The following is a 24076-nucleotide window of genomic DNA, read 5'->3' on the forward strand; positions in this document are numbered from 1 at the left end:
CTCCTGAAAAATGTGTGTGTGTGTGGATTATAGCACCAGTTATCTCAGGGGTCAGCAAACGTTTTCAGCAGGGGGCCGGTCCACTGTCCCTCAGAGCTTGTGGGGGGCCGGACTATATTTTTTAAAAAAATATGAATGAATTCCTATGCCCCACAAATAACCCAGAGATGCATTTTAAATAAAAGGACACATTCTGCTCATGTAAAAACACCTGGCAGGCCCCACAAATAACCCAGAGATGCATTTTAAATAAAAGGACACATTCTACTCATGTAAAAACACCTGGCAGGCCCCACAAATAACCCAGAGATGCATTTTAAATAAAAGGACACATTCTACTCATGTAAAACATGCTGATTCCCCCTGGACTGACCGCGGACCGGATTTAAAAGGCGATTGGGCCCCCGGGCCTTAGTTTGGGGACCCTGAGTTAGCTGTTTCAGTAAATGCACACTGTTAAGTGGCACGTTTGTGAACCTTGCATGTTTGTGTGCCAGGAAATGAATAAGACTTTAGAGAACATACAGGAGGAAGAGGCCTACAGGATCAGGCCAATTGCCCATCTAGCCCACCATCCTGTTCTTGCAATGGCCAACCAGACCCCCCCCCATGGGAAGCCCACAATCTGGACTCTGGCATAAGAGCCCCCTCCCTTCCTGAGGTTTCTGGCAACTGGGATTCAGAAGCATTAAGCAGGGGTAAGCAAACTATTTCAGCAGGGGGCCAGTCCACTGTCCCTCAGACCTTGTGGGGGGCCAGACTATATTTAGGAGAGAGAAAAAGAACGAATTCCTATGCCCCACAAATAACCCAGAGATGCTTTTTAATTAAAAGCACACATTCTACTCATGTCAAAACATGCTGATTCCTGGACCGTCCGCAGGCTGGATTTAGAAGGCGATTGGGCCGCATCCGGTCCCCGGGCCTTAGTTTGCCTACCCATGCATTAATTCCTCCAGCAGTGGAGGCAGGGCAGAGCCGTCCCGGCACTGATAGCCTTCCCCCTCCATGAATTTGTCCGGCTCCCTTTTAAAGCCATCTAGGTTGGTGGCCATCGCTGTCTAATGCGGCAGTGAGTTCCACGGTTGTGGTACATGGAGGTCTTCCTTTTCTCCGTCTTGAACCTTCCAATGGTCTGTGATGATCTCCCAGTATTATATGGAGTTTTTGGCCATTCGGAGCGGTGCGCTTCTGTTAATAGTGCAACAAACGCGGAACAGAAAATAAACCGGAACAGTTGCAGGTTGGAGAGTTAAGGATTCCCTCGGGAGCCGCTGGGTTTGAACGGGCCTTCCTATGCAGCCAGCGATCCCTGGCTGACTTTGAAACTGTGATTCAAATCACCTCGATTTAAAGTCTGCCTGTCTTACTTTGAAGGTTGGGGTTCAAACACAGGGCCCTCCCTCTACTAGGTTCAGTGGGAATCCCTGTGTGACACCTGGGCTGGATTTAAGCCAATGATAATATGTGGCTAAGGAATTGACCGGGGCTGTTCAAATCCATCTGTGAAATTCTGTTTCTATGACTCGGCTCTTAACCATCCTCTCTCAGTCCCCACTTTTAAACATCCTACATGTATGTCCCAAGGCTTCCCACTCTGGGAACCCCATCGACATCAAATTTTCCAACCCTCGCCCTTCCCCGCAGCTTCAAAACTCCTCTCCCTCAAGGTCTCAGCTGGCAATCTCTATCCCAACCGCACCGACAGCATTCCCTTCCCTCGCAGAGTCTGGGCCGCAAACATTCTGTTGCTGCTCCTTGAGTCCCTGAACAGTTGAATGCCTGAACGCTATGGGCGTAGCTGCCCTCCCCAACCAAGTAAATAAAAAAAAATATTTCTTTTCTTTTTTCAAAAAAAATTATTCATTTTATCACGATAAAACAATATTTTAAAAAAAACAACCATAGAAGAAGGAAAAAGGGAAAAAACGGACAGAAAAAAAGAAAAAGAAAAATCACATAAAAAATCCAGAAAAGATACACAAAAATCTTACTTTCATCTACTAAATTTCTAAACATAATTAAATGGGTTTCCTCGAATCCCCCCAACTGATTTTCATATAAACTCATCTTTGGCAGTTTTCATCCATCATAACTATAACCCATTATTTAAACATAATTTTAACCTATAATCCTCATATTTTACCCTATTTTCATCTTTAACAATTTCCATGATCTTAACTTTGACCCTTTTAATCTTAATTAAATAAATCATACCTCTTATTTTTGTCCTTTTCTATACAATAATATCTTTATGCATTCACATCCTTTAATAACCTCATTTCCTCCATTTCAATTCTAGCAAATTTAACCTTATATTTTATTCCCTACCACCTCATATCACTTCTAAAAATAACCCTCAATTATTATTATTTTATATATTTATATAACACTTCAAATAATTATTAAGTATTTCCAATCTTTCCCCACCAACTCTTCCCTCTGGTCACTAACGCTCCCAGTCCGCTTGGCAAGTTCCATAAATCAGTCCAGTTTCAGTCCGGATTAACCTACGTATACCTCTAACAGCTATAGGTTAGAGGTAATAAATAAAAATACTTAATTAACTGACCAATTGTGTCGCAGATACGGTAACTCAGTTCTGCACCCCCAAAAATAAATCCTGGCTATGTCCATGCTGAAAAGTCCCTTCACCTTGCAGAGTGTTTTGTGCTGTGCTTCAGGGCCTGCACCGTTTCTTACAGCCGCCCCATAGGCGTAGGTCCGTTTAATAGACCCCCAGATCTGAGTTAGGAGGAGTGGAGGAGACAGCGTGAGGTGCCCAAGGGCAGCTGAGCGACTGGATGGCAGAGGCGAGATCGAAATCGGCGAAAATAGGGGGCACCCGGCTTGTCAGCAGGACATGCAGAAAGGAACTAGGGATCTAGCGTGAGCCGATGGTGCGATGCAGCAGCAAAAATAGCTAATGCAATTCTAGACAATATAAACGGAAATATAGTGTCCAGATCAAGGGAGGGACTAATACCACACTTGGCCAGACAATTCAATGATTTTGTGACTATCTGCTTCATCGCTTAGACCACGACCCGAACCCCGCTTACTTGCAAGTAAGCCCCATTGAATTTGCCAGGACTTTGAATTGGGACTGGGGTAGCTCAATCTGCAAAGCATGAGACTCTCAATCTCAGGGTTGTGGGTTCGAGCCCCACTTTAGGCAAATATATATATATATATATATAATTTCTATGCTGCCCTATACCCGAAGGAAACCCTGCATTTCAAGGGGTTGGACAAGATGACCCTTACGGTCCCTTACAATTCTCTTGAGTCGTATGTCTATGGAAGTAGAGCAGAGCCGCAGATCGGTAGCCCTTTCCTCTGTGAATTTGCCCGGTGGTCTTTGAAAGTTGCTTCCTGTGGCAGGGAGTTCCATAGTTCGACAACGCCGCCTTTCCTCGAAGGAGCTCTCGATGGCGTAGGCAGATTTTGGCGGTGGTGTGTGCATGGCTTGTACTCACGACGACCCTGTGAGGTTGGTCAGGCCATGACTGACCCCGTAGCTTCATGGCTGAGAGAGGATTTGAACCCAGGACCTGGTCCCAACACACCAGCCGCTACATCAGGGATAGGGATAGGGTAGGCAGCCCTTTCAATGACACCCTGGCTTAGTATTGCAGGCAGTGACTAGGCCTCCCTTTGCTGCTAGAAGGAAGCACCCCCCTTCTCTCTGCCTCATTCAAGGCCCTTTTCCTTCCTAGCCTGTACCTCCGCCCCCCCTCCCCCGCGATGAAGGCTCCCTTTGTTTGGAGCATGCAAGGCAAGCAAGGCGGATGTCTTGGCTGCGATGCTTCTGCAGACGCCCACCTCTGACTCACTCCCCCCCTCCACTTGGGAAGGGTTAATTGCATCAGGACTTTTCTCCGGAGATGTCTGCATTGCAGATTCTCGTGCAAACCGAAAATCAAAATGCATGCATGGTTGGCCTGCGTATACATCCTCCTATGTTAGGCAAGTTAGGCTGGGCAGCTGGGGGACATACCGTCAAAGCTGGCTGCTGGGGGATTCGGGGCAAAGTGAAAGGAAGCCCTTATTCAGGCAGCACAAGAGTTAAACTGCGGAACTCCCTGCAGTGATGGGCACCAACCTGGGCAGCTTTAAAAGAGGACTGGGCAAATTTGTGGAGGGGAGGAGGCTATCAATAGCTACTAGCCACAATGGTTAGTAGTTTATCCCGTAATTTATACCCTTAATCTACAGTTTCCAGAATTTTCGGCGAACTGCCAGATGCTATAAATGTGCTTTCAAGGCATGGCATGGATGTGACTTAATAGCCACTGGCAGATCACCTTCCCCTGTGAATTGGCCCACGCTTATTCTTTAGCCGTGGCTCCTGCATTGCAGGGGGTTGGACTAGATGACCCCAAGGGGTACCTTCCAACTCCACAATTCATTTTGACAGCTAGCATCCAGGGGGTAGTGGTCTCGAGAGCAACTCTCCCCACCTGGCGATCCCTTAGCCCCTGGGATGCAGAAGAAGTACCACGTCCTTCGGCCACGGAAGCAGAGCATAGCAACCATGGCCAGTACCCATCGATTGCCTTGCCCTCCTCCGTGGCTTCATCTCAGCCTCTTTCCAAGCCGTCCGCAGGAGGCCAAGGGAGAAAGGACGTGGGCGGGGTGGGGTGGGCGGCAATGCGTGTGACCTGCAGCGAGGCACCTTGTGACCAGACCGCAGATGCCATGTGTGACCAACAGAACCCAAAATAACCTCTTTGCAGAAGTGGCTGGGGTCTGGGCGGAAAACCCAGCTTTCGGTCAGTGCTGTCACTGAAACCTTAAAACGTCGGTCACTATGTATCTCACTATGTATATCTGTTTTTCCCCTTAAGGTCTGTCTGTCTGTCTGTCTGTCTATATCTATCTATCTATCTATCTATCTATCTATCTATCTATCTATCACCTCGATATTGATAAAAAGGAAATGGCTGCAATTTGGAATTTCACCGGAGTTCGGGGAGAAGAGTGATGGGATCTCCAGGCATCTGTTTAATTGTGTGTTTGTATTTGTGCTCCTGGTGATATATCGGGGAGATTTTATCTGATCTTGCTCTCAATCCTCTTTGCACTTGCAAAAGTTTCCAGGTGGATACAGCGCTTCGTTTCCACTTGGTGTTTATCTCATTGCTGGCTGCTTAAAATCTGGTTGTTTTTCACCCCTCAAACGTTCCGATTTATCTTGCGCCTAAATTTTGTCGTGCCACGCACACAGACACACAGTTACACGTGCATAAGAACATCAGAAGAGCCCTACAGCTGGATCAGGCTAAAGGGGGGGGGCATCTAGTCCAGCGTCCTGTTCTCACCGTGGCCACATACCCCTAAAAACCTGGAGGACTAGATAGACTGCCTCTGGAGCTGGAGGTTCCGTATGAACCTCAGAAGAGCCTTGCTTCTGGATCAGACCATTGGACCATCTAGTCCAATATCCCCTCCTCCCAGGGTCCACCCAGGTGCTTGTGGGGAATCCTTTTGCAGGAGATGATCACAAAAGCACTCTCCCCGCCTGCAATTTCCAGTCCTCTCCCCCTCCACGAATTTGCCCGTTCCTCTTTTAAAGCTGTCCAAGTTGGTGGCCATCACTACCTCCTGCAGCAGGGAGTTCCACAGTTCCACTCTGCAGGAAGAAGACATTTTCTCTCTCTCCTGAATACTTCCCACATTTGGCTTCATTCAGTATCATTTGAAAGGAGGGCCATTGCAGGCAGGAGTCTGTTGGTGTCCTGCAAAAGGAGTCAATCTGGAGATCTGCAGAGAACACACACACACACACACACACACACACACACACACACACACCCCTACAGCATCGCTGACCATTACAGAAGAGGGCAGAGGAGTTTCGGGGCCAAGCAGAAGGGATCCCACGATACCCGGTCAAAGAAACCCGAGCTCCAGACAGCTCTGGACTCAAGCCGACTGACCCTCTACTACTCAATGACCGGCTGTGGACAGCTTTGGACTGGGGACACGGCAGAACCGCCCCCCACCAGACCTTTTCAAACCCTTTCTAATCAAGGAGCCGCTGTTTACCCATCAACCCCATCCTGGCAAGCGATGGGTGCAAACTCCAAAAAGCCCAGTGAGATGTTGCTTTGCTACCCAAACTCTGAAGGATATCCTCTCAGTGAAGAATTAAAGGAACACAGGAGAGGACACCCTCTGGATCAGACCCAAAGGTCAGCTTCTTCTTCCCCGCGGCACCCCGCCAGGTGCACCCAGCGAAGCCGACGGACAGGGCTCAGATCCTGCTTGCAGGTTTCCCGGAAGAGGGACCTGGTTGGCCACTGTGAGGACAGGATGCTGGGATAGACAAGGGTCCCTTGGGCTGCCCAATCCGGCCACAGGGCTCTTCTTATATGCTTGTGGAACCTCCAGGTGCAGAGGCAGTCTATCTGGATCCCTAGGCTCTTTGTTTGACCACTGGGAGAACAGGATGCCGGGCTGGACAGGCCTCCGCTTTGGCCTGATCCAGCAGCAGGGCTATTCATAGGCTCTCATGTTCTCTCTGGTCAGCGACCCGCTTAGCTGGGTGACCCGGAGCCAAGCAGAGGCCAATCTGTAGGAACGGCCAGGCAGCCCGCCTGAACACTTTCCCTGCACAAACTTACTGCAGATAAGGAGCCCGCGTTGCAAGACACCTCTGTTCCTTCCTGCCTTCTCTTGAGCAACGGCTGATTTATTTTCTTTCTTTCTTTCTCTCTCTCTTTTTTGCAATTTAGCCACGGCTGCTGTGTAGCAACAGGCTCAAAACAGAAAGCAAGGAAGGGAGGGTGGGGTGTCCTGAGGCTCGCTTGCCTTTTGAGGAGGTAGGGTGTCACCGTGCCAGGGAAAAGAAGCAAGCAGATCAGCTGCTTGGCATGCAGAAAGTGCCAGAGTCAATTCCCCAAAGCATCTCTAGGTAGGGCCAGGAGAGACTCCCAGACAGCCTCTGCCAGCTCGTGTGCACAATACTGGGCTACATTAACAGGCAGTTTCCTGTTTAAGTAAGCTCTTTAATCAGAACCATGAGGGCTAGGAACTTATTTTGGTTTTAGGGGAAAGGACTGTAACTAACTGGTGGAACACATGCCTTGTGTGCCGAAGGTCTCAGGTTCGATCCCCAGGTAGGGGTGGGTGGACAAAGGGGCCTGACACCTGTGTTGATCTCCAGTCGCCACTTGGGTTTTTACAAATGGTTTTGTTCCCCGATGTCATGAGGACTAGAAGCATAACTCTTGGAGGTAGGGAAATGAAAAGAAGCCCCTCGCTTCTAACAGGAATCAACACACACGTGAGTGTCGGCCAGCCTGTAGTTTTTAGATAGGCTCCACTTTACTATAAAGGGCGAAAGACTCCACTAACCAATTCATTTTCAAATCGGGGGCAAAATCTGGGCCGCTGGTCTTCCCAGCCGCTCTCCAGGGTTTTGGGCAATGGACATTCCCAACTCTGCTTGGGATTTCCAGGGATAGGACCTGGGACTTTCCTCCATGCTCTGCCACGGAGCTATGTCCCTTTCTTAAAACATGATAGCAAGGGGCCAGTCCTCATGGGCTGATTTAAACAGGAAGATGCTCACCCTAAGTTACAAAACCAGCCCACCGAGCTCGGGATCAATAGGCAGTGGATTCCCTGGGGTTTCCAAAGATGGGGGCATTCCCAGCCCTACCTGGAAATGCCAGGGAACGCCCCTGGGGGTCTCCTGTTGATGCGATGGAGCTTCCTTTAAAACCAACAGGAAGATTTTAGTCCTCATGGTTGTGAGACAAGGGCTGATCTAGGCAGGAACTGAGGAGGTGCTTTCTAAGGAGCCAGAAGCCGCCTCTGTATTGTCTGCACACTGGCTGGCAGCAGCGCCTCTCCTGGGATTCGGACAGGGCTCTCCCTCCCAGCCCTACCTGGAGAAGCCAATGGCGGATCGAACCTTCTGCACGGCAAGCAGCTGCTCCAGCCACTGAGCCACAGCCCTTTCCCCCTACAGCTGTGCAGACTCAGCCCTCGTTGGACAGCACCTGCTGTTACTCCACTGCTGAGTTCCCAGGCTCCTCTCCGGCCCACAGGGCCAAGGGCCTCTGCCCCATAAGTCCAAACCCCACCACCACCACTACCAAGCTGCTGGGTGCCCAGCCCCGCTTTCATCGCAGGCTTGAAATTGAGAGGGCGCCCGGCTCGCCCTGGACGTGAGCCTCCCCGCCGACTCTCTGCACATCCTGTTTTTGTCCGACACTCGATCCCTTCCGAGAGCGAAGCCACCAGAGATTTGTTTTTTAAAAAGAAAAAAGAAAGAGGAGGTGGGCAGCCGAGGTTAAGGAAGTGAAATATCAGCCGTTGGCCCCCTCGGGCGGCATTTGTGCCAAATTTATTTTCGTCTCCTGCCTTTTTCTCCAAGGGGCTCGAGGTGGTACTCAGCCCCACCCCAATTTAAGGCCTGGGATCTGCTGGTGGAAGCGGGACAATACTATTTTAACAAAAAACATATAACCCCCTCGACAACTCTGTGAGGTAGGTCAGGCTGAGAAGCAGCGGCTAGCCCCCTAGGTCACCCCCCGGTGTGCTTCGTGGCTGAGCGGGGATTTGAAACCAGATCCTGGTCCGACAATCTTAACCACTAGGTCGCACTAGTTCTTAGAGTGGGGTTTCAAAACTGTGTGTTTACAGGGAAGCCAGGCTAAATGGCCCTACAGTAGGACCAATGGGGCAGTGCCCCCCCCCAAGCTTTGGTATGCCCTCTGCCAGCCCTCACTTGCTTGCCTTCCTACTGACAACCAGTTTTGGGGGTGTCCCCGCTTGCCAGTTTCCTCCTCCTCTGTCTCAGCGTTGCCCCTTCTGGAAGTCAGCAGGGAGGAAGGGGTCAGGGGCAAAAGTAGAATGGGATGGCTCTGCCTGCTATTGCCTCTGGCGCCCCCTACTGTCAGGCTCCCTGCCTCCTACCCCATCAGGCCCAATGGGTGCCAGTCACAATGCAAGGAAGAGATTTGGGCAATCTCCCCAAATTACTTTCCTTTTGCAGTCCTCTTCAGTGCCCTCCCTCTTGGGTGCTTCTGCCAGTCCAGGATGCGTTTTTGAATTCTTGAAGTTGCTTCTTGCTTCGCTAGGTGTTTGTGCGTGAGTGAGAGAGAATGGGGTATGGGGATGGGGTATCAAAATCTCTGGCTTCTGCCTGGCCAGAATGCGGCCCCCGGAATCTCGCCCCCTGGAGAATGTGCGGCCCCCTTGTCCTGGGCTAACCTCTCAAGCCGAGTCTCCTCTTTCAAATGCTGCGTCATTTTAATAGGGGATTATTATTATTATATTATTGCCGCATGTTGTAATGACTGGTGTTTATTTTGGGGATTGCTTTTTATCGTAGGATTTAATTAGGGATGTTTATATTTTGAGCTTTACGTAATTGGCTTTTAGTCTCCGTTAACGGTAGCCTAGTTCAGAGGCCCGTTTTGGCTTCAAGCAGCATATATGTTAAGGAATAATATTAAACACATGCTATATACATATTGATATACTTCTATACGTATATAATCTATAGTTATCTCCCTGTATATGTGTGTATGTATCTATATATCTACATACAAACACACAGATAATTGCTATGTCGACCCAAATCCTCCTCAGAATATACACCCACTGAAATTTATTTTTTCTTTCTAAATTTTATTTATTCAATTTATATACAGTGGAACCTCGGTTTATGAACACCTCGGTTTATGAATTTTCGGTTTATGAACGCTGCGGACCCATCTGGAATGGATTAATTCATTTTCCATTACTTTCAATGGGAAAGTTCGCTTCAGTTTATGAACGCTTCAGTTTATGAACAGACTTCCGGAACCAATTACACCCATGCTTCAGTTTATGAACATTTCAGTTTAAGTACTCCGCGGACCCGTCTGGAACGGATTAATCCACTTTCCATTACTTTCAATGGGAAAGTTTGCTTCAGTTTATGAACGCTTCAGTTTAAGTACTCCGCGGACTGTCTGGAACGGATTAATCCACTTTCCATTACTCTCAATGGGAAAGTTCGCTTCAGTTTATGAACGCTTCAGTTTATGAACAGACTTCCGGAACCAATTGTGTTCATAAACCGAGGTACCACTGTACAGCCTTTTATCAGGGCGGTGTGCAACATTAAAAACACATTACAGAACATCAGTGATAAAACATAATAGAGAACTTACTGACAGCCGAATAATGGAATTGGCGCCATGACTAAGGCCTCATCTTCAGTATACATTTAAAGCAGTATCATCCCACTTTAAACAGTTATCTTCCTCTGCAAAGCATCCTGGGAACTGTAGTTTGCACTGTGTGCTGAGAATCCTTAGGAGGACCCCCATTCCCCTCACAGAGCTACAATTCCCAGAGCGGTTTAACGCTTCCCATGGAATTCTGGGAATTGTAGCTCTGTGAGGGGGCTGGGCCCAACGATTCTCAGCACCCTAAACAGACTATAATTCCCAGGATTCCCTGGGGGGGGGGAGAAGCCGCAGTTCTTTAAAGCGGTACAATGGCATTTTAAACGTATGGCACAGATGGGTCCTAAATGAAGACCATTTGTTTTGATGGATCTGCTCTGAGTAGGACTTAGTAAAATCTTATTCTGAGGGAAACTGGATCCGGTGGGCAAGCCAGATTCTAATGCCAACACCCACCCTGTGGGCCGGCTGGGGCAGGTGGGCGGGACCACAGCCCTGCCAATCAGTCGCCTGGCAGCCTGACCCCAGAGTGACATCACCAGCCCTGCACACCTGATGCAGGTGGCAGGTGTGGCTACGCAAACTGCTCTTTCAGCGCATAATTCCTGCCTCCCAAAACAGCCCGCCTGGCTTCCCACTTCTCAGGTCCCTTCTTACGGTATTTATTTTCTGCTGCCCCACCCCAGTCCAGGTGGAGAGATGAGTCAGAGGTGAGCAGGCTGAGGCAGGAAGGTGAGCCAGTTTGGGCCAGGCCAGGAGGGCTGGCATTTTGCCTCGGGGAGGCAGGTCGTGCCAGGGCAGGTCAGATCCGTTCTTCCCCGCCTTCTTGTAACATGGCAGTTATTTCTCCTCCCTGAAACGAGGACAGATGCGGCTTTTTGGAGAGGCGAGTTGGTGAGAATAAATGCCTGCACAAGGACTTTTTTATTTCCTTTGTGTATTATCCAGTAGTGGCGTGGGTGTCTCTGAGCATGTGCAAAAGGCACGATTTTGTTTCCCGCTGAGCCCAACCCTGCAATTCTATGATTCAATCCACCTACCTACCGTGTTTCCCTTATTTTAAGACGTAGTCATAAAATGCTATGGTCCATGGGGTCACGAAGAGTCGGACACGACTAAACGACTAAACAACAAGTCATAAAATAAGCCGTAGCAGGATTTTTAAGGATTTGAGAAATATAAGACGTACCCCGGAAATAAGACATACCTCCGCGTTGCGCGGAGCGAGACTGCCGAGCGCCCCAGCCAGCCAGCGGGACCCAGCACGCGGCCGTGGCAGGAGGAGGACATGGCCTTCAGGGTCGGTGCCCAGCAGCGCCGCACCGGATTGAGGAGGCGGCCTGCCGGGTCGGCGCCGATCAGTGCCGCGCGGAGCACCGGATCAAGGAAACGGCCTGCGGGGTCGGCATCCACCAGCGCCGCATGAAGCACCGCCTCCTCAATCCAGCACGGCGCAGCTGGGAGCTGACTCTGCAGACCAGCTCCTCAATCTGGCGCTCTGTGCGGCGCTGCTGGGCACTGACCCGGCAGGCCACCTCCGGGATCCAGCAGCAGCAACACGGCAGGAGGAGGAGGAGGCTTGCTGCGTGCCCCGTGCCAGCAGGACCCAGCAGCAGCAACGCTGTCTGCGGTATGGATGTACTTATAGTAATAATAATAAAAAGACACCCCCCAAAAAATAAGCCATAGGCTTATTTTCTTGAGTAAAATAAATATAAGACAGTGTCTTAAAATATGGGAAACACGGTACTGACCTCCTTGCCTCTCTTTTCTCCAGACATAGCTATAGCCTCTCCCATCATCTGGGACTGTTCAGATTTGTTGATATACTGCTTGCTTGCTAAAAAAAAAAACAATCTCAAAGCGGTTTCCCGTAAAAATAAATGATTAATAAAACAATGGAGTTAGTGGTTAAAAACATTTGAACAATAATTAAAACCAACGAGCCAGAAACAGCTTAAAACACACGTCAGCGTTCTACACACCTGGGTAGGTTTGCCAGAACGAAAATGTTTTTAGCGGGAGCCAAAGAGTTCAGTGAAGTTGGCTGGCTGAAGTCAGTGAGATGGGAGTTTACAAAGATTCAGGACCAGGCATAGGCAAACTTGGCCCTCCAGATGTTTTGAGACTACAATTCCCATCATCCCTGACCATGGTCCTGTTAGCGAGGGATGATGGGAGTTGTAGTCCCAAAACATGGCTGGCCGAGTTTGCCTATGCCTGTTCAAGACTGTCTGTCTATCTATCTATCTATCTATCTATCTAATCTATCTAATCTCTAGGTTTTATAGATAAATTTGGAAGTGTTCTCATGGCACCTGATGCCCAAATCCACTTTTTCCTTTCCTTTTTCTGAGACGTTTACCGCTATTCCGAAGCAAAACTCAACAGCAGGCAGCACTGATTGGCCAGCGCCTGGGTTGTCACCAACACGATGCTCAGCCCCTGGAGTGGTTTTGCAACCTCAGCTTGCATAGCTGCCAAGTTCTCCCGTTTTTTAAGGGAAATTCCCTTATGCTGAATAGGCTTCCTCGTGAGAAAAGGGAAAACTTGGCAGCTATGTCAGCTTAGGAAACTTGTACAGAGTCAGACCTTTGGCCTATCTAATACAGTACTGTCCACACTGATTGGCAGCAGCTGGGGTCCCCACCCCACCCCACAGCCCCACCTGGAGATGCCAGTGGGGATCAAACCCGGATCTTCCTGCACGCCACTGACCCACGACCCTTCCCCATTCTTTGCTTCCTTTCTCCTCCGTTTCAACATGCCCCTGTTCTTTTTTTTGGTACCAATTTAAACTGCAATCATTTGATTTGATTTTAGGTTTAACGTGTTGGGTGGCTTAAAGTTTTATTGGTTCGTTGGTATTTTAAGGGTTTGTTTGATGAGAAGCCGGGTATTTTGGGAGGTGCCTCTGGAGTGACCCAGAAAGGTGGACTGCAAATATTTCAAACAGATAAATATAGCCACTGTGGCAAGGGGAGTTTCAGCCTTCCAGCTGTCTCTTCTGGTTAGCCTGAAAGAGCTGCAGCTTGGAGATGCGGGGTTTTAGAATCAGAGAATCACAGAATTGTAGAGTTGGAAAGGGACCCCCAAGGGCCATCTAGCCAACCCCCTGCAATGCAGGAATCAAGGAATCAAATATTTGCAAAACACTGGACAGATTACTGTTCCTAGAGGGAGGGAGTCAGGGGCGTGAGAAGTTGTGATTTGTTTTCTTATATTCTTAATATTTGTTATGTTTTATTTACTTTATTTCATAAAATGTATACAGCACTCGACTACAGGAACAACCCTCAAAGCAGTTTACAAAGATAATAAACAATAAAATTATCAGTAAATTAAAAAAAATCCTTCAGAACATTTTTTAAAAAATCAGCCATAAAATAAAAACAGATTAAAAGATACATCCACATTTTCCCCAGATTTCAAAGTTACATTTTATCACCCAACAGTTTTCTTTATTCTGCCATACTAATGTCTTCCTGCTCACCCTCCCTCGATATTTATAATCACGATTACATACAATTGTGTCTTAAAATTCCACCGTATCCAGTTTCATCCTCTTTAATGGGTTTCTTAATATATTCTGCTATTTTTTCCTTAAACTTCAAACCCCGCTGTGGATTTCACATATGGGAAATTATTTTTTCAGTAGGCTAGAAAAAAGCTTCCAGTCCTCCTTGAAAGATTCTGGAATTGTGTCTCTTACACACATTCTCCATGTCTTGGGAAGCTCGTCTCAATAAAAACCTTTTTAGCAGGCACCGAAAAGAGTGCAGCGAAGACACCTGTCTGATATCAAGAAGCAGGGAGTTCCGTAGGCACTGCCACATTAAAAGATCGATTTCCTTACAAATATGGAACGGGTGTTATGTGGCTGCTGTTGTTGTTGTTGTTGTTGTCTGTTGTCTGTTGTCGTCTGTGGGTGACCTTGGACCAGCCTGCCTCTCAGCCTAGCCTCTCAGCCTAGACTGTAATAGATCTCCACCCACCCACCCACTGTGGCCAATAAATGGCTGTGGTTAAAACAATAAAGGTGAAATATTTGCAGAACTTCACAGACTAAGGTTTTCTGGAAAGGCAGGTCATCACCCTGGAAAAACGGGATATCCGTGCCAATTGTATTTTTCTGCTTATAGACTTGTAATTTCTATTACAGTCGTACCTTGGTTCACGAATGCCTTGCCAGTCGAGCGTTTTGGCTCCCGAACGCCGCAAACCCGGAAGTCAGTGTTCCGGTTTGCAAATGTTCTTTGGAACCCGAATGTCCGTCACGGCTTCAGGAGCTTCCCGCAGCCAGTCGGAAGCCGCGTCTTGGTTTCCGAACATTTTGGAAGTCGAACGGACTTCCGGAATGGATTCCGTTCAACTTCCAAGGTACCACTGTATATCAAAAGTCTGGAATGTGTTACTGGTGTGTCTGGCCCTCCCTCTCATCCTGCTTTCACACGTGTTTTCTGGGATGATTTTGTTCTATGCTTGATAATAATATAAAATGTAAAATATGGAGAATCATGTACACTGTCCTGAGTTCCTTGGAGAAAAAGGTGGGCGATAAATTATGATGATTATGATATCAACAACAGCAACAACAACAACAACAACAACAACATTTATATCACATCTTATCCCCCACAGTTCTCCACTCTGCCAGTTTTTATCCTTACAGCAGCCCTGTGAGGTAGGCCAGGCTGAGAGACTGAATAGTTCCCGGGGCCGCACCCAGCGAGCTTCATGTCTGCGTGGCAGGATTTGAACTCTGGTCTCCCAGGTTCTGACCGCTACACCACAATGTATAAAACCAATTATACCTTTGTTTTTCCGGCTTTGTCACAGTTAGGGGCGTGGTGTCTACCTGATTGTTCGCCCTGCGTTATGTCCTCTGCGTGCAATTAATTTGAATTTATGGACTCTTACGCGGCCGGAAGACGTGAAGTAGCAACCACAGGCTTGGGTAGCCTTAAAAGCAGGGTGAGACAAATTTCTGGAGGAGGAAGAGAGGATACCAGACCCCAGAGATAAAGAGAGGGGAAACAGAGCGTGGGGGTTGTCTCCTCTCTGCCCTGCTTATAAGCTTCCCGGAAGTAACTTGCTGTCCTCTATCAGGAGCAGGAGGCTGGGCACAAGGGACCCATGTTGGTCTGACCTGTCAAGGAAAATCCTGCATGCGTAGGTCGGTCTACGGCCAGCTGTTGGCTTCGAGAAGCAGATGGAGCCTCCATGTACAGGAGTAGTCTACCATTGAATAGAACTATTTCCTGGGGACGGGTAATAAGGGAGGGCTTGCTTGCTTCGTGGGGGTGCGTCTGATGGGTTGGAAGTGGGATGCCTGACTTGGCAGGCCTTCAGTCCGACTCAGTGACTCAAGCAAATAGGAAGGGAAAATCTTGTTTTCTTTTCTTTTTTTCCCCCTCCTGCGCAGGCCCTGGAAGCCTCGTTCCCTGGCCTTGGCACGAGTCCCCGTGCCAAAATAAAACCTCCCCTGGTGCAGATAGACTCTTCCCACGGTCCTCTGTTGTTGCTGCCTTATGAACATAAGAAAAGCCTGCAGGATCAGGCCAGACAGATGCCTGTGGGGGGGGAAAACGTGCATGCAGGATTCGAGCACTAGTGTTTTTCCCCCCTCCGGTGGTCTCCATACACCACTAGTCAGAAACGTTATTGCCTCCACCAACCTGCTCCAGCTGCAGGGTTCCTATGGTGTTTGAATGAAACCTCCAGGTGTAGAGACAGTCTATCTGGATTCCTGAGTTCTTAGGGACATATTTGTGAGGACAGGAGGCTGGACTGAGCGGGTCTCGTCTTACGGCCACACCTCCATTGAACCGCGGCTTCCGTTTCCTAATCGGATTGAAACCCGTTTGAGGGAAAGGGGTGTTTCTCAAGGAGCCACCTGCGGATCGTGGCTATTGCCATGCGGATGTGGCTCAAGTTTTGGCATTGTGCAGGATCACAAAGCAAGCGGAGCCCACCGAGAGAGTGTTCTCCTGTCCCAGGAAAAGGAGCAAAGACTCTTTGCTGAGTCACTTTTTTCCTTCGTCCTGACGAGGCATTCCTCCGCTTGCAAAAACAGCAATTTGCTCCATGACTCTGTCCCAGGGTGCCTCCGTCATCCTTTGGCAACAGACGGGAACCCTGGTGATCAGCTGCAGCGGCTGCCGGCAAACCCCGCCGGAGGGATGAAGGCCGTGCATTGTTCCTGTCTGGCTGAGTGATCCCACAGCAGACAGTCTTGGAGGCTGGTCGGGCCTCCCCCGCCGCAGCGATCTGGTGGTTTGCTAAAATGATGCCTCTAAAAACAAAAATCTCTTAATTCTGCTTTGCGAAATCCCCTTCGGAAACTCCTTCCTCCGCCTTCAGTTACCAAAGCTCAGAGCAGTTAGCATAAGAAGCCTCAGAAGAGCATTTTGCCGGATTGGGCCACAAAAGGGGCCCATCTAGTCCGGTATCCTGTTCCCTCTGTGGTCAATTGCCCCTAACCACCTAGAAATCTAGATAGACTGCTTCTGGACCTGGAGGTTCCATCGGAAACATAAGAAAGAGCCGGTTGGATATGGCCAATGGGGACCCATCTAGTTTAGCATCCTGTGACCAGCCAGATGCCCCAATGGGAAGCCCGGAAGCAGGATCTGAGCACAAGAGCAACTCTCCCCTCCTTTGGCTTCCAGCAAATGGTAATTCAGAAGCATTGCTGCCTCCCAACTGCGGGGGCAGAGCTTTGCCATCCTGGCTAGTAGCCACTGATAGCCCCCTCCTCCACCATGAATTTGCCTAATCCTCTTTCACAGCCATCCAAGTTGGTGGCTCTCACTGCCTCCTGGAGCAGGGAGTTCCGCAGTTTAACTGTGCGATGCACAGGGTAGATTTGATTTAAATCACAATTTAAACTATCTTTAGTAAGATTTTTCTTCCAAAAGCATTTTATTTTAAAAATCCAACTGAAATTAAAAAAAAATCTGATTTTTAAATTTATTTTTTTAAAAATCATTTTATCCACCCTGGTCAGTGCTAGAAATTCCTTTTGTCTGTCCTTCAGATGTCCAGGATTTCTGGTACTTCGAGTGGGGGGAGGGGAATACCGTAACTTTTTTTTTCTATCCAGTTTCTCCGAGCCAGGGACAATTTCATAAACTTTATCACGTTGAGGCTTTTCCCTAAACGAAAATCTCCCAAACGCCACTTCGTTTCTTCATCAACCCAATTGTAATTCTTTCCACCATCTGGGAAAGGAAGCCCTTGCAAAATTATAGCTGCTTGACTTTCAGTTTTCTTTGAATTAAAATCATTCCCTTCTAGATGTGCATCTCTACAAACTCCTTTTTCTTCCTCCCCCACTTTTTTTTTTTTTTTGCAAATTGGGCATCCTCTCTGACTTTTGCCCCGCGATGCATCAGCGATCGGCCATACCATCTTTTTGGAACCTCAGGACTGTGATAGAGGAAAATCGACCGTACTTTTATTTATTTCCGGTGCCACTTTGAAACGCACCCACGCAACAACAACAACAGCGATGATCAGTAACGGTGTTCTGTGCTGAATGACTCACGGGAAAAGAGAGATGAAAACTAAGGACCAAGCAAAGTGCTGCAAAAATGTGGCAAACCTCTGAGTTCTCCAGAAGTATTAATCAGGCAAAAGGAGAGTTCTGGAGAACTCAAAACTTGTCACATTTTTACAAAAACCAACAACTTTTGCTAGGGTGAGCGCATGCCCTGATCTGTATTAGAAGGATCTCCTCTCTCTGTCCGGTTTTAAGTCTGGTTTAAAAGATCCCAGTGTGTCAGACTAAGGCTTGGGAGACCAGAGTTCGAATCTATACATCATAAGAGGCGACATGTTGGAAATTTATAAAATTATGTACAGCATAGAGAAAGCAGATAGAGAAGAGTTTTCCTGCCTCTCTTGTGACACTCAAAGTCATGGACCTCCAGCAAAGCTGAATGCTGGAAGATTCAGGACAGAGAGAAGAAAAGTTAACCTATGGAACTCCCTCCCACAGGAGGCAGTGATGACCACCAACTTGGAACGCTTTAAATGAGAATTTAAAAGCCAAAGGTTCTCACACCTCTGTGCCCACTGACTCCATCTCTCTCCATCCTCCATCCAGGGAAGCAAAAGACACCATCGGATTTCAAGGATACATCCCAGCCAGGCAGGGCTGATGAGAGGGGTAGGGGAGATACCGAGGGCCGGATATATACCGGTAGGCCCAGAGGGCCACATTAAGTGTCCAGGTCTGAGTCTCCCCCCACCAAGTATAAACAGCTGTGGTCTCTCATGAACCAGACAGACTCACATCCGCAGCATGCATTTAAAGCTCCTTCGGTGCACTTTTAAAACACAGGAATTCCTGTCCTGGGAAGCAGAGTTTGCTAAGGATGCTGGGAATTGTAGGTCTGTGGGGGTAGACTACATTTCCCAGGATTCCCGGGGTGACAGTGGTTTCTTAAATCAGCTCCCAATTTTAAACACAGCTGTGTTCCATAGAGGGTCTGGCCCTTCTCATTTTGGTTAAGCTTTGGGCACCATACATTTAAAGCACTTTCATAGAATCACTGAATCAAGGCGCTGGGAGGGACCCTGAGGATCATCTAGTCCAACCCCCTGCAATGTAGGAATAGTCGGCTGTCCCATACAGGTTTAGAACCTGCAGCCTTGGCATTATCAGCACCACGCTCTAACCAACTGACCACATGGCTTCCCGCAAACATTCCTGGGAAACGTAGTTTTTGTTAAGGGCGCAAGGAACTGTTCCTGGGAGTCCTGGGTTCCCTCAATACCCCCTCTCATTTTGTCCTGTTCTTTCCTCAACAATTTCACATCTTGGTTTTTTTGTTTTGCTTTTACCTCTGTCCCTTTAACTGTGGCCTCTACTTTGGTAGTTCTGTCCCCCAAGACTTTGACCTCACATCATCACATCCAGAATTGTTGCTGTGTTATCTGATTGTGTATCTATATTGTTAATGCTCTCTTTGAATTTTTCCATCTCATTACGAATCTCTTTTCTAAAGTCGGCTAGAAATTCACTAAGTTCCAACTTGGGGTCTTCTTGCAATGATGGTTTCCTACCTTGGGTCAGCCCCCCCCCCCCCGGCCAGATCCTTCTGGGTTTAAATAAAAATAAAACTGCTAGAAAAAAAGTGGGGGGGGGGGACTAAAATGTCTTCCCACCAGAACACACTCTAACCAACTGACCACATGGCTTCCCGCAAATATTCCTGGGAAACGTAGTTTTTGTTAAGGGCTCCGGGAACCGCAGCTCTGTAGTGGGTCAGCTACAGTTCCCAAGATTCTTTGATTCCTTAAGTGTTGTAAAGGTAAAGGGACCCCTGACCATTAGGTCCAGTCGTGACCAACTCTGGGGTTGCAGCGCTCATCTCGCTTTACTGGCCGAGGGAGCCAGCGTACAGCTTCCAGGTCATGTGGCCAGCATGACAAAGTCGCTTCTGGCGAACCAGAACAGCACACGGAAACGCCGTTTACCTTCCCGCTGTAGCGGTACCTAGTTATCTACTTGCACTTTGACGAGCTCACCCCGTCGCAGGGATTCGAACCGCTGACCTTCTGATCAGCAAGCCCTGACACAGCTGCGTCCCAGTGTCGTAAGAGTGCTCAAAATGTGCGGGTGTGACCTCTGTATTTTTAAAAATTTGGGGTTTTTATTATTTGCAAGACTGGGATCCAACGCAGAGCGAGCTCTGCTGAGCTCAGTGGGCTTAATTTTCAGTAAACACACATCAGATTGCACAGCAGTTGTGTTATGGCTTTCCGGCCCGTCGTGTGACGCAGGTGGCCGCGAAAGCTTGAGAAATCCAAGCCCCAGAGCCGATGACTCTTGCTGAGCCTCTCTCTGTGGCAACGCTTTCAAAATGAGGAAGTGGTGGTCCTTTTTCGTTTAGAGTTCTTTCTTTTTTTAAAGAAAAAGAAGTGACTTCAGTCTGGTTCCATGGAAACTCTCGGTTTCCTGTTATCTGCAAAGAGCAGTCAAGTCGACCAGAAAAAAAGGAGGTCTTATCTGTTGGGTCTGATCTGCTTTGCAACGCCCTTCAGTAAGAAGGTATTCTTTTAAGAAAAGGAAAGGAAAGTCGTATTATTATTATTTTTTAAATAAATTTTTATTAGTTTTCTCATTAAAAGCATTAATAAACAACAGAATTACAAACACAAACACAAAACATTCTTCATCTACATATTTTTACAAAGTAAAACAAAACAAAAAAAGGGGAGAAGCAAAACACAAAAACAAAAACACACGACAATGAAAAACAAACAAAAAACAAATACCAAATGCCACATAAAAAGCAACACATAAGGTATTAAACAAAAACAAAGAGAATCTTTAAATGCTGGCTTCCAATTTACCTCTCTGTAATTCATAAACTTTTAACCTTTTTATATCGCACAATTCTTAGTCAATTTACATCATTATCTCTTCTTTAATTTATATTGGGTTCAGGTGTACTCTGCCGGTTGACTTTTAGATATCTAATTATTCACTAAATAATCGTCAAAAATCTTCCATAGGAAAAGTCGTATTAACAGTCTTCCCCAAAAGAGAATTTTCCCCTCAGGATCAAAACAGGGCAGGAAAGGGTTATTAAGCCTTGGGCACGACAAAGGAGACAGTACAATTAAGAGATTAAAATGTCAAAATAATGAAAGCTTTATGGAAGTTTGGAACCTTCTTTGGACTATCTGGAAAATATTAAAGTCCATGGAAGTGCGAACAGGATCCAACATACAGTAGCAGCAGATGGGAAATGGACAATGAATTTTAAAAAGAGGGGAAATTAAGGAATAATTAATTGTAATGAAGGGAAAATGTAATAGATAAAAGTATGTCATATAATACAGCAGGAAAGGGTGGGAATGGAAACATCAGGGGGAACCAACTTATAAAAAATATTTTAAACTTGTAATAAGTAGTTAAATTGTTAAAAAATCTTTGAAATTCAAATTAATTGGCCAAAAAAACCCGCACAGCCGCTGCGATCCTAATACAGTGGTACCTCGACTTACGAACGACTCAACAACCGAATTTTTCGACTTACGAATGGGGCAAATGGCCGCACGCTTATGAATTTCTCGACATCCGTACAGAAACCGCAGCGGTTTTAGATAGGGTTTTTTCGACTTGCGAATTTTTAGATGGGGTTGCTTCGACTTACAAATTATTCCGTTTCCAATGCATTCCTATGGGAAATCACGTTTCCAATGGCGCTTTTCGACCTACGAAGGTGCCTTCGGAACGGATTAAATTCGTAAGTCGAGGCACCACTGTACTCGTAGTTGATGCTGTTTGCAGTTTCTTCCTATATACATAGAAACGTAATGCTGTCATCACACAGCTCCCATTGGAGGATTTGCAGCGTAGGATTTGCAGGAAGTCAGAGCTCAGCCCCCCATTGGCCGATCTGTCGTTCCTCAACAGGACCCTGGCGTCGCCAAGGGTGGGTGGGGTTTCAGAGCAATTCAAGCGGGGGGGGTAGCCCTTCATATAAAAAGAAGTGCCTTGCTGCAGGATCAGACCAGCGACCCATTTCCCCTGGTTTCTTGTCCGTAAAATGGCTGCTATGAGACCAGGCTGCTGGGCTGATCCAGAACACCTCTTCTGACACCTTCATGTTCTTAAGGAATATTAAAAATCTCCTAAATGACACTCTTTTCTTTCCTCCCTTCCCCAAAGGTAGACTTCAAACAACGTCCGAGGAGCAGCCCTATTTGCGTCTGCCTCGCTGTCAGGGCACAGGAAGGAACTCCGCAAATCTCCGCTGGCGTCTTTCCTCTGGAACGGCGGAATCATCTCAGCTCGCGGAATGATTTCCAAGGCCGTCGCGTGAATCTTCTGGACCCTGCAGTGGTGGTGGAGAAGAAACCAGCTTTGGGTTGCGGCGGTCGCAGAAACCTTCTGGCGTAGAGAGGGATCCAGCACGCGGAAAGGGGTCCGGCTTACCAGTATCTGAGAGGAGATCGACCCACTAGGCGGAAAGCTGGAATCCTCAACGAATATGAGCGATTTCTGGCACAAGCTGGGATGCTGCGTCGTAGAGAAATCACGGCAGGTGGGTTGTCCAGCATCTCTTAGCCCAGAAGTGGAGAATGGCAGGCCAGAGGTCTGAATTCGACCCTTGGGGTTGATTTCTCTTGCCCTTGGAATGCTCCAGGGCATAGAGTTGACAAGAGTTTTTTTTAAGGCTTGATGTTTTTATTACGTTTTTAGATACAGTGGACCTCGGTTTTCGAGCGTCTCAGAAGCCAAACGTTTCAGTTTTCGAATGCCGAAAACCCGGAAGTAATTGCTTCCGTTTTCGACCGCGCCTTGGAAGTCGAACAGCTTCCACTGCGTGTTTTTCCATTTTTCCAATGGGAAAAAGGGCAGCTAGCCCTTTGCGCCTCGGTTTTCAAAGGTTTTGGAAGTCGAACAGTCTTCCGTAACAGATTATGTTCGAGAACCGAGGTACCACTGTATGCTGTGAGCTGCCCAGAGTGGCTGGGGAAGCCCGGCCAGATGTGTGGGGTATTATTATTATTATTATTATTATTATTATTATTATTATTATTTATTATTATTATTAGTTCCCCCCAAGAGGGGTTGTCTGCTAAGCCACCCTGAGAACTGTAGCTCTGGGAGGGGAATGACGGGGAGCAGTCGCCTGACAACACTTTACACCTGTAACAAACTACAGTTCCCAGAATCCTTTGGGGGAAAGCCTCGACCGTTTAGGGTGGTATCAGAGTACACTGAATGTACACTGTGACAGTGGCTTGAGATAATGAGTTTTTGGGGTTTTTTTGTTACCAACACACTGGTAAAGTTTCCTGCCCTGCAGCTGTTTATTTGGACGGATCGTGTTGTTTTCTCCTGTTTCTATGGTACAAGGTATATCTTGACTGGGTTTCCCCAGCAAAACGTAAAAAGGCAATAAGACATCAAACATTAAAAACCATCTCTTAAATCACATAGAGATTTTCGGTAATTAATCACTAACAGGTCTAATGATAAATAAACAGAAATCACCCTCATCCTACAATCTGCTACCAATAGCTCAGGCGGTAGATCACGAGACTCTTCATCTCGGGGTCATTGGTTCAAGGCCCCCATTGGGCAAAAGATTTCTGCGTTGCGGGGGTTGGACTGGATTACCCTCAGGGTCCCTTCCAACTCTACAATTTCATGAGGCAGCAATGCTTCTGAATATCAGTTGCTGGAAACCGCAGGAGGGCAGAAGGCTCTTGTGCTCAGGTCCTGTTTGCGGTTTTCCAACAGGGATCTGGTTAGCTACTCTAAGAACAGGATGCTGGACGAGAGATGGGTCCCTTTTGGCCTGATCCAGCAGCCAGGATCTTTTGGTGTTCCTATGGAACCTCCAGCTCCAGAGGCAGTCTATCCAGATTTCCAGGTTCTTAGGGCCATTTGGCCACTGTGAGAACGGGGGGGGGGGGGCTGGACTCAATGGACCCCCTTTGGCCTGACCCGGCAGCCGGACTCAGGCGAAGCCCCCGTTTCTGTGTTTCCTCGACTCCTGTGGTGATGTTTCCCTTCCATCCTGTTCCTCCGCTCCCCCCCCCCCCCCCCGCAGCCGAAGAAGACGCGGCGGAGAATCGATCGCAGCATGATAGGGGAGCCCATGAATTTCGTCCACCTGACGCACATTGGGTCCGGAGACATGGCGAACGAGGGTCTTCCCATGGTAAGCCTCTGCTCTCTTTCTCTTCCGGGGTTCGGTTCTGCAAGCAGGAAGGAGTTGGGCATTTCCACGCAGCGGATACAAACGTTTCCCAACCGCTGATAAAAGCACATTGGTTGGCAAGGTCTAAAGAAGATTCTTTCCTATTATTATTATTATTATTATTATTATTATTATTATTATTATTATGTG

The 24076-nt window shown here is 47.7% G+C and overlaps 1 protein-coding gene across 2 annotated transcripts in view; it reads left to right on the plus strand.

Moving 5' to 3' along the window:
* Positions 1–24076, plus strand: part of CDC42SE1 (CDC42 small effector 1) — a 36691-nt gene that overhangs the window by 3981 nt on the left and 8634 nt on the right. Inside the window, exons 2-3 of one of the 2 annotated variants that reach the window (XM_035099008.3) lie at positions 21883–22258; positions 23777–23887. In XM_035099008.3, coding sequence (XP_034954899.2) covers positions 22205–22258; positions 23777–23887 — 165 coding nt within the window. In that variant the 5' untranslated portion in view covers positions 21883–22204. The remainder of the gene's footprint in view (positions 1–21882; positions 22259–23776; positions 23888–24076) is intronic. The other variant, XM_035099010.3, reaches the window with a different exon arrangement.

Source organism: Zootoca vivipara, chromosome 16, assembly GCF_965207765.1.
Source record: "Zootoca vivipara chromosome 16, rZooViv2.hap1.1, whole genome shotgun sequence".
NCBI classification, from domain to species: domain Eukaryota; kingdom Metazoa; phylum Chordata; class Lepidosauria; order Squamata; family Lacertidae; genus Zootoca; species Zootoca vivipara.